Here is a 16,688-nt window from a genome sequence, read left to right as displayed (position 1 = left end):
TCCAAATAAATCGGATAGCTCCGAACACGGTTATTCTGAAGTTGTGACCAAAACTTGTGTCCCTAGACTTTTTGTTTATAGTTTTGATAAATGATTTTTGCACATTTTTAACCTCCAAACTCATTTTTTCTTGTTTTTATTGGCTCAACTTTATATGAATGAAGATATACGAAGTTTATAAAAGAGAGGTGCAAAATCTATTTTACCTTGGTTTTAGGCTCTTTTAAAAGGAAATGATGTTCAGGTATATACTCTACTATTCTCTATTCTGTGGCTTTTCTGACTGGGGAACAATGCAGGGAGAAATCTTCATATTGTCAATAACAGTAAAGGAGAGTAATGATATGAAGCGATATAAGAAATCTCTATTATCTCTTTTAGAAATTAGTAAAATGCTCCCTACTAGTACAATTTTTCTTTGCTCAAGAAAAATTAGGAAAAGCAGTAATAATGGAGGAGGATACTGCCCTCATAATAAACTTTGAGATTTATTTGTTGTTTTTTTTTTTGAATTTCATAATGGAATCTTAAAATTTTACTATTTTCTTAGACTGTGTGCTAATAGAGCATGGGACTCGCGTCTAGGGTGTTGGGTGTGTTTTCTCAAGGCTTTCCTGAAAGTATTTTGCTGAAATCCTTGTAAGTGCCGAATGACTTTGAATTGAAATTTTCATGTTCAGAAAAAAGAAAAAAGATAGTACTCCCTTTGTCCCGATTTGTTAGTCCAATCTCGAGTTTCCAACTTATTGTGGAAACCAAGCTACTTGACAAAGTTTGTCTCAGCTCCTTGAAAACAATACTTGGGCCTAGGTGAACTGAAGCTACAAAAAGCGTGAGTTTAGTTATCAATACAAGAGAAGAAATGTGAAGGAAGGAAGGTGCCCCTCATGTTTGTTCAACCCAGAGGCACCCACAGGTATCAATGACTAGATCATGATATTAATCCCAACAAAGTACGGTGACTAAGATTCAGGATTTCCACCACACAGGCAGCCCGAAAGTACATTATTTCGGGGAAAACCACATGAGAAACTCTCATTTTCAGACGAACTACAAACAAAAAATAACACCATCTACAGATCTGGCAAGCCCTTCCCAGCTTTAGCATCGTATGTCTTTTCCAACACCAGATCCATCGGAGTGTCCTTGGGGCCGGCTGTAAACGGAAAAACCAATCACATGCCACAATATCACGTTAGTTGTTCAAAGACAAATTTGATGATGCAATTGACATGAATGACCCCATAAAAAAATGACATCAAGGAGTACAACAAATATTCAGACAAGCAAATTGTTTTCAACCTAACAGAACTATTCTGATGCCGCCTGTAACAAGCCAACTTAATTCCGCGCACACAGACTTGCAAAAAAGGGCGAAAATCAAACTTGTTCTACTTGGTTTCTATCCAAAAATCACTCATCTTCCAAAATATCTTTCAATGTCGGACATGTCAAATTGGAGCTCAGATAGTTTTTGGCTTTCTTTTTTCCTTAACTATGCTATCAAAGAAAAATTCTTCTCTCCGTAAGTCAAAAGCTATTCTTCAAGCTATGTGTTAGCCCTGGGAATATGGAGTTAAGAAATCACTGCATTACAATTGGAAAATCCCCACAGAGACCCAGCTTGACATGTGAAAGGCTACCCAAAATGATACAAATGTTGGGAGGATCAGTGTTTAGGAAGAAACAAAATGGCGTGTAGTGAGTACTAGAGAGTAAAGCCAATCAAAAGAACATGAAAAGAGAAGCAACTAGTGCATATGAATCTGGTTAGGCATTAAGTTTGTCCAGAATGACTACAATAATATTAGATTTCATCGTTTAAATAGCATCATGAAAGCTAAAAGTACTCATTCATTTGTGTATATTACTACTGATTCTTGGCGACAACAGAGAAGCTAAATTTGGCAGAGGAATAAGTCAGAATCCAAATAGCATGGAGCTACCTCATGAGTGCTGACACGTTCCGTGACACATGATGCCTAACAACTCGTTGATCATGCATAACAAGTGGTTGAAACATCAAATCGGGAGCCCGGAATATCATGTGTGCTTAGCATCTAAAGGACCAAAGGGATCAATAGTTCACCAAGTCCACAAAGGGGCTTAACGAGTACTCCGTGGAAGCAAGCAGACCGGTAGAGCAGGCCGCACTGCGGCACTTAAAGAACCTAAGCTCTTAGGCAGACTTAAGCACACCAATTGCGCACCAAGGGAGTTGGGGGTATTGTGGCTTGGAAGGTAGAAATGCTTTTTGTCATTTGAGTCATCCAGACCGTTATGTAGAATCCCAAATTACCAAGAGTCCAAAACATATTCCAAAATGATACGCTTCTGACAATACCCAACAATTGCCAGAATATGCGAATATTCTGGAATGAGATGCAAACCATGTGACTGCAGTTCTCTTATGACATCGAGTGCAGTTCCCTTACACGACCTATGCATCTTCACCACAGTTCTAGCTCTAGTACTTTGGGATCGGCAGCCTCACTGACATTGTCAATAGTTTGCTACTCAGTAATTCAGTATAAACCAACTTTCATGCAAGACAAAAGGAGGCAAAAAAAGTGTTTTTTTGCAGTAAAAAATACGCAATATTTCCAAGAAAATAAGCAGTTTCACGGTTCCGCGTTCCCAGGAACTTCAGTTTTTCAGGCAAACAAACTCCTAGCAGACGGCACTGGTGTTATCTTACCTTTGCCTTCTAGGATTTTACAGTGTCCAGACACGAGGAACAGATAGGGATGAGAAAAAATAACCACAAACAGCAACCAAGCAATATTTGAGAAATCATGCTTGTAGCGTGTCATTATATATCATATGCATATCGTACATAATACTATGGGATGATCGATGTCATAGCAACAGAGTGCAATAGCTTAACCCTCACACAAGGCTTATATCCCACCCATAAAAGAAATGAACTAATTTTTACTAGCATTGACTAACTGCAATATCAGCTGTAACAAGCTGCATAAAAACAAATAATGAGCAGAATATAACACATGTTGAGTAATGCCCAAACACATATTGCAGACATGCAAAAGAGTATACAACATATAATGGGTGGTTAAGGTGGACAATACCAACTGTAGGCCTAGGGGTAGTCCTTATCTTTAGGATCTCAGGGCGAGGAATTATAGACTCGGATGCTCCTATCCCTCGGGATACTCTTACTTTGGTACCATCTTCTAGATATTTCATTCCAACCTTACAAGGTTTCCTGCATTAGTTAACATCAATCGCCATTCATTGAAAACAGACATGGATGAAAACATAAGACCAGCTGTGATTACTCGTTCATAATATGAAACCATACCCTGTGACTGGGTCAACAACCTGAACATTTGAGACATGAAGGGGGGCTTCGACTGAAAAAATCCCACCTTCATGACCTTGGCCTTGCTTGATGTGTTTCTTTACCTGCAAAGGTGGAATATGACAATAAAAAGACAAACAGTAATCCTGTCCTCTGTTGCATTAAAATTGTTGAACAAAATGCCTAAGACTTCATGCACATCCAAGACTGAACAAATTGGTCAAAGAGATAAACAAACTGTGAACACTTAGTGAAACAGGGCACTTCTCTAACTTAAATAATTCAATCCTAAATCAACAGAATCCCCCGAATTACTTTCCACATGCTATGGTCAGATGCAACGCATTCTATGGTGGAAATATATGAAGTTCATTCGTCCTTATTTGGTTATTGCCCCTCTTACTCTAAGCAAAAGCAGAATGAAAAAATCAATAAATCCATATATAGCCAACCTTAGTTGTAGGAACCTCCTATGTGGGTGGCGAATCCTCCTCAGAACCTCGCTCCTGCGCTCCCACGTCAAACTCTCCTAGGAACCTCGCTCCTATTGAGAAACAAATCCACTCCCAACTAGGATAGAACCTCGTAGACATATAAATCCCCAAAGAAACAAAAATAAAAGATACCAAACAAGAGAAAATACAAAGCACGTATAAGATAATAGAAAAATATTAACTTAAATTTGCTCAAGTACTTAACATAAGCATAATATTATTAAATCACGAAGATAATATTAGCAATTGACATGAATGACGAATAATAATATTTACTTTTATTACATATTTATATTTTCATGTATTATTCCTAAACGCTCCCCGTGGCGCTCCCGATTGAGGAGTTTCTATGATCCTTCGTTCCCCCGCCTCCGCCCCCGATCCTGCCCCCGCTTTGTGCAACTAAGCATCCAACTACAAAATTCTAAGCATGACAACACGAAACCTACTGCAAGAGTGTCAAACAGATTCTTCAATCCTAACAGCAAAGAAAAGGTTATATTGAGGATGGAAATAAACGAGTCCATTCATTAGTGCTCCTCACCAGATTTTTACCCTCAACAATCACACGATTTTGAGAGCGGATAACACGCTTAATAACACCAGTCTCACCTCTATCTTTGCCCCTTATTATCATAACCTGCAAATTAAGACACAGAAATAAAAAGACATTCACTCAAGATGACAAAAGAGAAAGGGAACAGACGAATAAACTAATACAAGAATACCCTTAGCTCATCTCCTTACATTATCTCCTCTGAGAATTCTCCAGTGGTGTATAAGTTTCTGAGCAGCTTTCCAACCCATCTCCAATTAAGGCAGTAATCCTGGCAATATACACACGAGATGGATAATAATTACTAAACAAACATAAAAGAGAGGAACAACATGACGATTTAGCAGTTAGAAAAATCCAACATCAATTGCACAGCCAAGCTCTTTATCTCAAGTCTAAACCCATTAGAAACCAGTTTTTGAAAAAAACATAAAGGAATTCTTTTAATAACTGAGTGTCTGGGCCAGCTCACGCGCACCTCGACTAATCCCTGAGGAACCAATTCCAGCCGTCCACTAGCGGGGAGTCTAATTAAAGCCGGGGCAAAGCCCGATATAGACTGCCCCATAAAAGTTGATAGCATTTTCGAACCTCAATGTTAGGACTGGGCAAACCTTTTAAGTCCCAAGTCTTGATAGCGGCTCCATAAAAGTTGATCGCGGTATCGGACCTCAATATTAAGACAGAGCAAACCCTAAATCCCAAGTCTTGAGTACCATGAAACCCCTTAGGGTTAATAGCATAAGCATAAAGGCGTTAGTGAAACATAATCTACCCATCCCAGCATGGCAGCACCCCATCATGAGGGATCATTCTAGGCCATGCTTTACACTGTAGCTTTCAAATTCGAAACCAATATCAAATCATCGTTGATATATAATTGATACATAAAACCCACACACACAAAAAAAAAATTCTAAGAAGGCCCCCCAAAAAGAATGGTACTACTGCACATGCTTTAGTTGATTCACTCCCGGTGTGTGGATCGGTCAGGGCAATACTCTTTCAAGGAGTAATTGTTGAAAAACAGCAATGAATGAGAGAGAGAGAGAGTGGTACCTGCTCGATTTTGGGCTGGTTCGAATAGCGGAGTAATTGGATACGTGTGGCGACGATTACAGAGAAAACCCTAGAATTTTATCCTTGTCTCAAATTTCTGCCGTTAATGGGGGTACCTGAGCAATTTTTTAGTTTTGCATGCCGTTGACACATGATACGTATTGGAGGATGGTACGCATAATTTATGTGCACTCGTTAGCGCTCTATGAATAAAACAAACAGAAATTCAACCGACACATATAAATCAGTGCACTGATTATAAAGTGGGATCTACTATGGGTCTCACAAAAATAATTCGAGTAAAAATCAGCTTAATATGATACCTATAAATGTTCAATTCAATCATTTAATTTTTTATTATCTTAAAATTCAAATGAAAAATTAAATTATTGAAAGAAGCTAAGCAAGAGTGTTGAAAAATCTTGTGTTTTTTGCCGGACAAATTTTGAAGGAACGCAAATGCTGCTAATCTCCTAGTGAGAAAGTAAGAGACATGGTGCCTACAATTTCCTACTAATCAAACACATTAAAATTTCAGAAAAGTTATGCATTTCCGTACTTTCTTTTCCTTTCCCCGCAACTAGATAGCCTTGAGAAAAAGGAATTTGAATTATATGGAGGAGTTAGAGCTTTGCCTTATAAATCAAATAAATGGGATTTCGAATCGTTAGGAGTAATTACCTTTTTCCCTAATATATCCTGCTACAAATTATGGAGTTCGATAAATTCACTTACTTTAAAAAATAGAGGAACCTTAAATGAGATATCTCATCCTGAAGGGAAACAAAATAATAGAAAATCTTCTTTGATACTAATGCAGATTATAGTGACACTAATGTAGATTATAGTAGTGATTATAACATAGGTTTAAGGCCCCGTTCCAGAAAGCCGAATAAGTACTTATTTTTTAAGAAGACAATTTCAAGCTCGAAAATAATGGGCTTATTGAAATATAAAAATATGCAATATGGATCTTGTTTAAGAGATCTCAATGAGATCTTTAATACGGTGCAAAAAAATTAAAATTTTATTTTTCGTTTATATTATTTTTGAGTTTAAAAATATGAAATAAGTACTTATTTTTTAAAAATATGTTCTGGAACAAGCTCTAAGCATAACGATGCTAAAGAAGAAAGTTTTGCATTGTTTATTTTCTTATTTTCCTTCAGGGGGAAAAAATCGGCCTAATTAAATACTCGCGGATGAGCCGATAAATTAAAATTGTTTGCCCAAAATAAAAATTTCGAGATAAGCAAGACATCCAAACAAGGCTAACTGCGTTTTTTCGGCATGTCACAACCACTCACAAACTTGAAATTCATGGGTGGGTTGGTCATGCTCAAGTGCCTAGAAGAACTTTTCCCACGCAAGGTGGATCTTGTAAGGCAGGCAGCCCTACAACCCTGTACTACCGCCGATCCAGCTGTCCATTTCAATAATGTATGGCGCCAATTTTAAATCCAAGGTTGATCGTGTATATTCTCTAGTAGATTTTGGATATCGGATTCCAAATTTGCTCTAAGTTTTTTTTTGGGAAAACATTAATAAAAGAACTACTAAATAAAGACTCCTTTTGGAAAAATCTTTGACAGAAAGATGCTCTTCCTCTATATAAATGGACGAGAAATTGGAAGAAAAGAATCCATCCATTAAGCAGAAGACGAAATGGCCAAGTTATTAGCCCCCTCTTGCTTCCTTTTCCTCTTTCTCGCTGTGGTAGCAGGTCCAAAATTCTTCCTTTTGTATTTTTGTCGCTAACCGAATCTCCGGGCAACTTGCGCGCATCTTCACTAATCCATTTTGTATGTATTTTGCAGTCATGCTTGTCGAGACGACAAAGGCACGGGACGACAAGGTGTGCTTCGACAACTTTGTTTCCTTATCCGCGGACTCTTGCGAAAAGGCTTGCAAATCCTATTACAAGGACCACCTTCTCCAAGTATTCATTCCTCGTCCCTCTTATCCCAAATGCGTTTGCAAATTCTCATGTTACCAGGAAGGGGGTGACTGCGTCTGCCCATTTTGAGCCATTTTCCCAGCAGAAGTTTTTAGAACAGGGGAGGACCTGCACAACTCCATTAACGATAATTTATTTGTAGATCCACAGAACCACAGTGTTTTTTTTTTTTTTTAATCTCTAATAATAATTCGTTCGAACACAATTTGAATCTCAACTTATCGGTCTTCCGTGTTCATGTTATCATCGATTCGATCGCTCTACAGTGTTTCTACCATTTACTTGTTCGAGCCTTATTGGAAACTTAAAAAAAAAAAAAAAAACGTTATCGCCCTATAGCGTTTTTTTTTTATCAATTTCTTCGAGCCTTATTGGGATCTCATTTTAATGTCTTTTTGGATAACTTTGGAAACCCGCCCTGGACATAATAGAGAGATTGAGAAACCGATCAAGTTTTTAACTCCGTGTATGATGCTTGGTTTTTTTTTCATGGTTTTTTTGTATCTCCATGCACTTTTTTTTTTTGTTATCGGCCATCGAAACAAAACCCATGAAAAATAAAAAAAACAACGAACGCATCCAAGATAAATAAAAATATATAGGCGAACACTGATTTTATTGAGTTCTTTTTTTAGTAGTACATGGGCAATGGAAAGAAATAAATGAATTTCTCCCACAGCTTTATTCTAGGGACTGCAGTCGCCTTCTATTCCATTTGGGGAGCGCCAAAAACAGCACCCTTCTTAGACCCGGTTCTTGAATGCTTCCACTTTGGCTGTACAATAAAAAGATTTAGCTATTAGAAAAACAGAAATTTGTATAAAAAAATCAGTAATAAAAATCTTTTCGGATAACGTTGGGCATTGAAGAGATTGGATTAGTTACCAGCAGCCTCTTTGGCGGCGCAGTCGGTGTCGCACTTCATTTCGCAGAAGGTGGATCCGTTGCCGGATTTCAAGCAGTCGTTATGGCAGCCGCCATAGCACGTCTTGTAGACCTCGCCGATGGCTTGGGCCTCCTGCACCTGCACGGCTGCCATGACGGCCATGCACATCAGAAGCACTGCGACAAACTTGGTGGTGGCGGCCATTTCTGTTTTGGGTTTGATCGATCTCTCTGTTTGATATCTGCTTTGTTTTTTCTTATTGGAGCTTTTGTTGCTGTGTTTATTTGAGATCTGATGGATTATAGAGGGCAATGGGCATGGGCTTTTATAGGAGGGCTGTAGCTTTGTTTGGGAGATGCACCTCGAATCATGGGAAATTTGTGGTTTTCATTTGTTTTCTGATAAGAGTGGCTTAGCCGAAAACATGGGCTTGCTATAATTAGCCAGTGGAAGAGAAGAAATCAAAGGCCTTTCCCGTAACTTTCTGCGGGTTCAGTTACAACTAACAGGCTTCTCGTATCTTTTTCTGCAACTTTCTGTGTGTTAAGTTACCAAAAAAAATTGTGGAACACATAACTTCAAACTTTCTTACTGAAAAATAATACTTTCATGCAGAATAGATCCTGCCAAAATGAATGAATTTTAGTTTTCTTGCAAGATTCCTTGTCAAGAGAACACATATATAAAAAAAATTTATTTATTTTTACTTCACCTCACATTACATTTTCTGAGAATCCATTTCCCACACAACATTCCCGACAGGCAACAACTAGATGGAGCCTTAGATTACGAAAGTTTGGCTTGACACCGTATGCGCCCCATGTCTCGTTTCTGTTTCTACGTCATGCCATTTTTTAGAAGCATCGGCAGAGCACCTACCTTGTGTGTACTGGCCATTGTTTTGAGGAATCCTCTAGCTCGTAAACAAAATCCTTACTTACCCAAAAGTCTCATATGTATGGACTATGGATTAACAGTGCAAACGTTGCACTCTAGGCTCTATCTGCATGATTCATGGTTTTTCATAAGCTTGAATGACATGTCTAAATTAATGGAGGGACCATATGTCTACTAGGGTCTAACATATTGTTTGTTGGTTATGTTTCATTTTGAAACTCGATCGAGTTGCTTAATCCGCGACTCACCACCGGGTGCTACTTTTCCTGTTGAGAAATTGCAAGAACAAGACTTCAAACTACCAATGACTCTCAACTATTTTTCGGTCAAGATTTTCCGTCATGAATCGTAAACAACCCGAGTTTTGTTGGTTATTGACGATTAACCAAGGTTATTGATGCTTGCTGAGTAACTAATCGAAGGTTTACTTCATCCAATTTGTTCCATTTCTTTCCCTTGCCCATTTAGAATCTGAATCTTTAATCGCATTACATTGGTATTAGGAGAATTGGCAAATCAACTAAAGCATGAAAGTACAGCCGCCCGAAAAGGAACTGCAGTGATCTTATATTTTTTAATTCTGTCAACTCATATGGTGCACTACAGTTCATGTATTTCCCACATTCTAAAACAATGATGATCTACATCGATCAGCTCCTGTAAGTAGAAAGAATGCATGAACAGCAAAAGAGCAGAGAGACAAGCAATCGCTGTAAGCCTGTAACGACATTTTTTTCCACCTTAATTAATGGCCCTTAAAAGCCATGATTCCCATGAACACCAGCAGGACGAAGGGTGAGGGGATGTAGGATGGACTCGAAGCCGATGTTGAAGTCACAACCGGTTTAATCCCGGGAGTTGCTGTTGGAGCTACTGAATGCACAGGCGGAGATGCTGGTGTCTCGGCTGGTGTTTCAGCCGCAGCTAATGTTGATTTGGAAGCTGATAAAAACCAAGGGGAAGAAAAATACTTGCTATTAGTTATTAATACTTCCGGTGAAATATTTTGAAGCTTGAGATCCCAAAACAAGTTCATTTCCTGCAAAGTTCACTGCATTGTTACCTGTGGGACTGAAAGGAGAAGGAGCAGCGGCAGCAGCAACGGGTGAAAGTGGGGGTGAAGCAGGCACATGAGACGACGGCGGTAGCGCAGCAACGGGTGAAAGTGGGGATGAAGCAGGCACATGAGACGGGGATGAAGCAGGCACATGAGACGGCGGCGGTAGCGCAGCAACGGGTGAAAGTGGGGATGAAGCAGGCACAAGAGGCGGCGGCGGTGGTGCAAAAATAACAGGACCTGCCAATTAATTTTAATTTCTTTTAGCAAAACCTATTAATCATATGGTGAACTGGGCTAAGCGATCTTCTGAAACTGTGGATGTCAAAGTACGTTGGTAGGGGAGCTTTCCCCCTTTAGAAGGAAACACCCGCGTGAGCAGTGGTTAGGTGATCCTGGCGGGTTCGATTCCCGCTTTCGTGGTACAAGAAGGTTGGCGCACACTATGTGTGCACATTTTTAGGATTGTTGAGCAACTGCAGCTTTCCCTTTCCTATTTTTCTCTATTGTAAAAATTAACAATAGAAAAGAATTGACAGTTTTTTTCGATATGTAAATTACCTGGAGCCGGTAATGGAACACCAGATGCTGCAAATCATTACGGAAATTGCAGAGTCAGAAGAAGTTGAACAAAACCTAAATCTGAATACAAACTGTCTTATTGTGAAAGCATGACGAGTGATTATTAGTCCTGCCACGTAATGTTTCACGGGTCTTTACCACTACACATTTGTACGAGAGCCACACATGTAGTGGTAAAACGTGCACAGATGTGTGATGGAGAAGGCTCTCGGAACACCACGTGGCGGTACTGTAGGAGCAAGTAATTTTTTTTTAAGATATAGTATGTATGTTGATGGATGATTAATCTATCAAACTATGTACCTTTTTAGATATTATATGAGTACTTAACATGCGAACACGTGTGTTTTTTTTATATTTATAGTAAGTACTTTGATGAATAATTAACCCTTGAAAATATGTATTTTCTAGTATTATGAATGATTAACTTAGATCACGTGAACAATTTTTATATTAATAATATAAATATATTTGAATGTCACATCCGACTTAAAAACATGGCTCCGCCACTGTTCGTGAACAGGGCCAGCTCAAATTTGCATTGCATTGTAAAAAAAAATAGCTAGGAATACGAAAAACCTTCATAAACATTATCTTCTAGCCTTTTTAGCTGCTAATACACTAATTAAATTTGCACAATTAATTTTTTCACCATAGCCTTTTCAGACAACCGCAGATCCATTCAAAAAGTTAAAAAGTTTTTGTCTCCTCACGCAAATGTAATTAAAATAGTCGACAATATTCTGTACCCAATTCATCCATTCGAAGAATCGAAAAACACATATCCTTTGTGTTTAAGTAATTGGTCAAATCAATGAGCTTTTCTTAGCTCTTTCTATAAAACTTCTCTCATAATTTTAACCTCGGAACACAGATCCTACCATGCATCAATATTTGAAAGCTCATCTTCTTTATTGAAAAATTCCTCACGGCTTGAACACCCAATCATCTCATGTTAGGACTTTTTCACTTGGGCCTTACTCTAACTTGGCACTTTAAAATATTTAGACAGATTAACTTAATTTTATATAAGCCTCACTACGGCAAATTATTCGGTAGTCTAGGAGCACCGTGTGACCATTGCACGTACAACCACACATTCTCGTGAAATCCACGACTAAGTGTATGGACCTCACATAAATATGTGGCTTTGAAATGGCAATGCTCCTGGATTATTGAAGAATTACTCGTCTCAAGTATATATGCGCCTAAAATTGGACCACCTAAATTAGTCAAAATTTGGTGCTAAAGCGATAGCTTTTTGGCTTTAGCCCAAAACTAGCTCTGTTCGTGAAGCAAGAGTCGAGCAAAAGAATACGAAGCTAAATATTTCTCCTTTTTCCCTCACTTCACTTCTCTTTCTAGCTGCAATTTTTTTGCAAATCCAAGATCCAAGGCACAAGGGAAAAGTCAGAGAAGATTTCACCTTTGCACTGAAGAGGTAAATTACATGCTCGTGGGAGAGAGATTGCAAGGGTACGGTTAATGGGCAGAGAGATAGGGACGTTCCCTGTTACTATGAGACAAGCACAATCCATGCTACCACTCATGAGAGACGCCACAGAATCGCAGCATCCGGCGGTCGGCGTAGCGCTGCCACCGGCACTACTTCCGGTGAGGAAGTTTATGCATGGGGTGAAGCTGGTGATCTGTGAGGCTGTGCAAGGAGTGCTGATCTGAGCCTGAACTGAAATAACTGAACAAGTAACCACTAACACTGCTGCAGTTATTGCTACGATAGCGCGGAAGCCTTTGAGGCCTTCCATGAGTCTTTTTATGGAAGGATGAACAAATGGAGATCTAAGCTGGATTTGGGATGAAGACGAAGATTATATATACTATATAGGAGAATGGATTCTAGAGATTTGGAGGGAATTTAAACTGGTAGATTTGACCTGGGTTTTTGGAGCTCAACCACTTAAAACTAACATAGATGGTTAAGGGTATATTTTCTCTTGACTGATTTGAATTAGAAAAGAAATGAGGTCTTCAAAGGTAGGTGCGTTTGGCATGCCAAATAGGCTTAGCTTAATTTGTCCAAAGTATGATAATGATTTACTCTCTTTCACTGTTCCCTTAGTTTAAATTGGTTCATGAGTTAGGTGGATCAATCTTATGCCCTGTTATCATACAATAAGAGACTTATATTTTCTTTATAACTCAGGTCACTGGGCCAATTCATGCCCACCTCGATTAATCCTGGAAGCCCAATTTCACCGCTCATTTGCGAGGAGCCCAATTAAAGGTGGAGCAAAGCTCCGCATGGACTGGCCTCAAAGAAGCTGATACACTTGAGAGGTTTCGAAGCTAAGACCTTTAGAAGAGAACAAACCCCTAAATCCCAAGTCTTGCCCACCAAGTCAACCTATTGGGGTTAAATGATATTCATCCTGTTGACTCAATTTATGTTCATGTCCAAAAGGACTGGTTTAGCCATTTTTGGGAGGTGGAGAACTTTATTCTACAATCAAATGAGCCAACAACCATCGATGAATTTATGCAACCTCAACATGAAAATCTTGCTAATTCAGAAAAGACACTAGAAATCACGGTGATTATTCAATACTTTCAGAGTATCACGTGGCGTTGTCCAGATGGTGCTCCCAACAAATACCGTAGCAACAAATGCAGCGGGAAAAATGTGTCGCGGTTTTTCATTTGCAAGAGCACCACTTGACAATGCCACAGGGTGCTCCGGGAATACCAAATAACGTTTTGAAAATCACTATGTTGGGTTATAAACTTAGGGTAGTGAGAAACTGAAGGCAATGCTAATCAATCTTCTTGTTTATCCTACTCATAGACACAGAAAAATGAGGAAACTAAATCAAGTAAGTTAACAAGTCAGTAGTTCAAAAGTCGGCCAACCAAAGTACCCATCAGTTCTCGACCCTTCTAAATAAACCGTCATATTTAAGCCGCAGCCCCCCCTGTTCCCATTCCAAACAGTTCCCTCCTTCTCCCAAATTAGCATTTTCAGTTTGACCAAAGAGATCCAAAAACAGCAAACCTGTTGAAATGGCTGTCAAGAGGGTTGAAATGGCCCTTGTCCTGTTCTCCGTCCTCGTGCTATGGAATGGCACTGCTGCTCAATCGGGCTGCACAAGTGCGCTCATGAGCTTATCGCCGTGTCTCAACTATGTCGACGGCAATTCATCAACACCGTCACCTTCATGTTGCTCGCAGCTGAGTAACATCGTTCAGTCGCAGCCTCGCTGCCTTTGCTCGTTGCTCAATGGCAGTGGCTCCTCAATGGGAATCACTGTGAATCAGACACTTGCTTTGGCACTCCCTGGGGCTTGCGATGTTCAGACTCCACCAGTTAGCGAGTGTAATGGTCACTTTCTTGCTTTTGATTGCGCCTAAGTTTGGCATCGTTTTCGTTTTTCCAATCGTTGTTTTCATTCTATTAGGATAACACCAAAAACTTGTTTAAAACAACACCAAAAAGATGTGTTAGGAATAAAAACAAAAAACGAAAAAAAAACACTGTTTTCAATACTTTTTCCCTTGAAAAAACCCGTTGTCCAGGATACAGCAGAGACATGTTTTTCAAGTGTTCAGAAACTGTTACTTGCAACACTGAAAATTATATGGAAAGAATGGGCATTTTCGAGCTTTTACCGTTATGCAAATCAACTGTGAATATGCTATTGTTAAAGCACCAGCCGCAAGCCAACCCAAACCAAATCGAGCCCTATGTTCCACTCAATTAAGGTAGGCTACATGAATCATTTTTCTCCATTGGACTCTGTCAAGAGTCATTTGTTCACTCAAACTCATTATACTCATATTTTTACGCACAACAGCATCTAATATCAATTTAGGTCATCCCCTTCCCGTAGCATTGCTACCCAAAACTATCTTATCCACTCTCTTAACTATTGCATCTCTAAGTCTACAGTAGACATGTCCAAACTACCTTAGCCTATTTTTCCTCAACTTCTCTTCTATAGGTGTTACACCTACCATCTCACGAACCGTTTCATTTCTAATCCTATCTCGTATAGTCTTACCACACATCTACCTCAACATTCTCATTTTCGCTCCACTCATTTTGCTTACCTGTTGTTTCTTAATAGGCCAACATAAAGCTGCAACCGCAAGCGCACCAGCAAATTCAGCAGTACCTATCCCAGGCCCAGCAAGTGCTCCAGTGGGTTCTCCGGCAGAGTCCCCAGCTGATTCATCCGATGACACTCCAACCACGGGATCAGATTCAGATATTCCATCAGAAGGTACTAAATATACACGTAAATCACGTGATGAACGGAATAACGGAGCAGATATAATTTTGTATGTTTTTCATCAGCTTCACTCTAATGCATGTAAACCAATGCAGGAACAGGTTCTAAAACAGTCCCTATGACTGGCGTCTCATCCGATGGAATCACCATCAAATCGACCCTACACATTGCAGTTTTCCTCGTCTTTGTCATCTCATCTGCTTCTGCTGCCACCGGATTCTGAGATAGTGCTAAAGAATGTGAAGAACATGGTTCTTTTTCTTTTCTTTTTTTTACATATAGAAGAGTGAATGTCTTCGTTACTGTCATTGTAATTCTTTGTTTTGCCATTCGGGGAAAATTGGTTCTGAGAGTGTGACAATTTTCCTCGAATGGCAAAATAAAGAATTGCTTATGTTTTGAGTCCATTAAATCAAAGATTGTCAGGAAGCCTTGCTTATTTCAGTACTGTTTGAAACTTTGAAGAACACCGCAGAAAACAATTACGGGGTCTGTTTCTAGTCGAGCAAACATCAGAAACAAGTTCAAATATTTGAGGGGAAATTGTGTACTCATTTGCCAAAAAATTTACATCTGACTTGTGTATAAAAGGAGTGCTAGCTACAGACACAGACCTGAGATGCCCAGACATGCACGTGGGTCTAGCACAACGTATGTGGGACTCACCCACATATATGTTCGTATCTATATTCTTCCGTTTGTGTCCGTAGCATTTTTGTACAACATATAACCGGAGTATTTGTCTACTCATATCAGCTCCTGGGCAGAATCGATCATGGCCCTTGTAAATTTTAAGTATATAAAAGTATGGGAATGACTTCGGTGTCCCCGGTATCCACTCCATTGGGTGAGAAAAAATGGATGCAGGAAAAGAAAACTAGCTTTGAAATTCTCAACGGGCCAGATTTCTCAGGAACATGGCATATCCAACAAGAGTCCTGTACTCCGAGAACAGGTCAATCTGAATGCAAACTTGGCACTTCAATTGAATTTGGTTTCACATCCGGATAGGGGATGCTGCCGAGCATCTTCCTGCAAAGCCGTGTCGAGCAGCCAATTCGGTTGTTAATTTCGGCATGGCCGGCTCAAATTGAATCTAAGCGCATACAAATCTGAACTGTTCATTGCTCGGTTAAGATTCAATCCATCGATTGCCGAGATGAACAGCCGGATCGGCCACTCTTCACCCGCTTTGCAAGGGCCATTCCTTCACACCCAACCCAATTAATATTAAAAACTACGTGTTATATGCTTCTTATTAACGTAGTAGACTAACATAATCATGATCCATGCCTGTGTTAGGTGAGGTTGGACCCAACAAATGCATATCCCATCCCATTACTCCTTATTGACCCTGTGCTCCAGTAGACACCTGCCCAAGTTTAGGAAAGTTGATTTTTGAGTGTGATTTTGAAGATACATTTTTTTTTCTCTTTTCTTAACAAAAACGTTGATGACCCTTCTATCATCAAATCAAAATGATTTTTTTTTTTAATAACGGCTTGCGCACTAAGACCTCCGAAATTAATTGTCACTGGATTTGTCTAAGCATGATCTATGTGGGTCTCACACGTCATGACCGGATGCTTTCTAGTTAGGATTCAAAACCTATTTTTCAATGAGAAACTCTG

The 16,688-nt window shown here is 39.4% G+C and overlaps 3 protein-coding genes across 3 annotated transcripts; 1 reads left to right on the top strand and 2 right to left on the bottom strand.

The window, feature by feature from the left end:
* Positions 1 to 822: 822 nt before the first annotated feature.
* LOC131313504 (uncharacterized) lies at positions 823 to 5,610 on the bottom strand. Its single transcript, XM_058341832.1, has 6 exons — positions 5,432 to 5,610; positions 4,564 to 4,643; positions 4,361 to 4,456; positions 3,323 to 3,426; positions 3,090 to 3,226; positions 823 to 1,156 (listed from the first exon to the last, which is right to left on the bottom strand). Exons 2-6 carry the CDS (start codon positions 4,621 to 4,623, stop codon positions 1,074 to 1,076), a joined length of 480 nt encoding a protein of 159 aa, XP_058197815.1. The 5' UTR covers positions 4,624 to 4,643; positions 5,432 to 5,610; the 3' UTR covers positions 823 to 1,073.
* Positions 5,611 to 7,987: 2,377 nt separating this feature from the next.
* On the bottom strand, positions 7,988 to 12,729 carry LOC131313502 (non-specific lipid transfer protein GPI-anchored 16-like). The gene is made up of 5 exons (XM_058341831.1): positions 12,237 to 12,729; positions 10,790 to 10,816; positions 10,235 to 10,468; positions 8,274 to 10,113; positions 7,988 to 8,163 (listed from the first exon to the last, which is right to left on the bottom strand). Exons 1-4 carry the CDS (start codon positions 12,574 to 12,576, stop codon positions 9,917 to 9,919), a joined length of 798 nt encoding a protein of 265 aa, XP_058197814.1. The 5' UTR covers positions 12,577 to 12,729; the 3' UTR covers positions 7,988 to 8,163; positions 8,274 to 9,916.
* Positions 12,730 to 13,753: 1,024 nt separating this feature from the next.
* On the top strand, positions 13,754 to 15,781 carry LOC131313501 (non-specific lipid transfer protein GPI-anchored 5-like). The gene is made up of 3 exons (XM_058341830.1): positions 13,754 to 14,147; positions 14,893 to 15,048; positions 15,153 to 15,781. The coding sequence occupies exons 1-3, from the start codon at positions 13,829 to 13,831 to the stop codon at positions 15,278 to 15,280; spliced, it is 603 nt and encodes a 200-aa protein (XP_058197813.1). The 5' UTR covers positions 13,754 to 13,828; the 3' UTR covers positions 15,281 to 15,781.
* Positions 15,782 to 16,688: the final 907 nt, after the last annotated feature.

The sequence above is a fragment of the Rhododendron vialii genome, chromosome 13a (genome assembly GCF_030253575.1).
Source record: "Rhododendron vialii isolate Sample 1 chromosome 13a, ASM3025357v1".
Lineage (NCBI taxonomy): Eukaryota > Viridiplantae > Streptophyta > Magnoliopsida > Ericales > Ericaceae > Rhododendron > Rhododendron vialii.
This window is presented reverse-complemented; position numbering and strand designations above follow the sequence as displayed.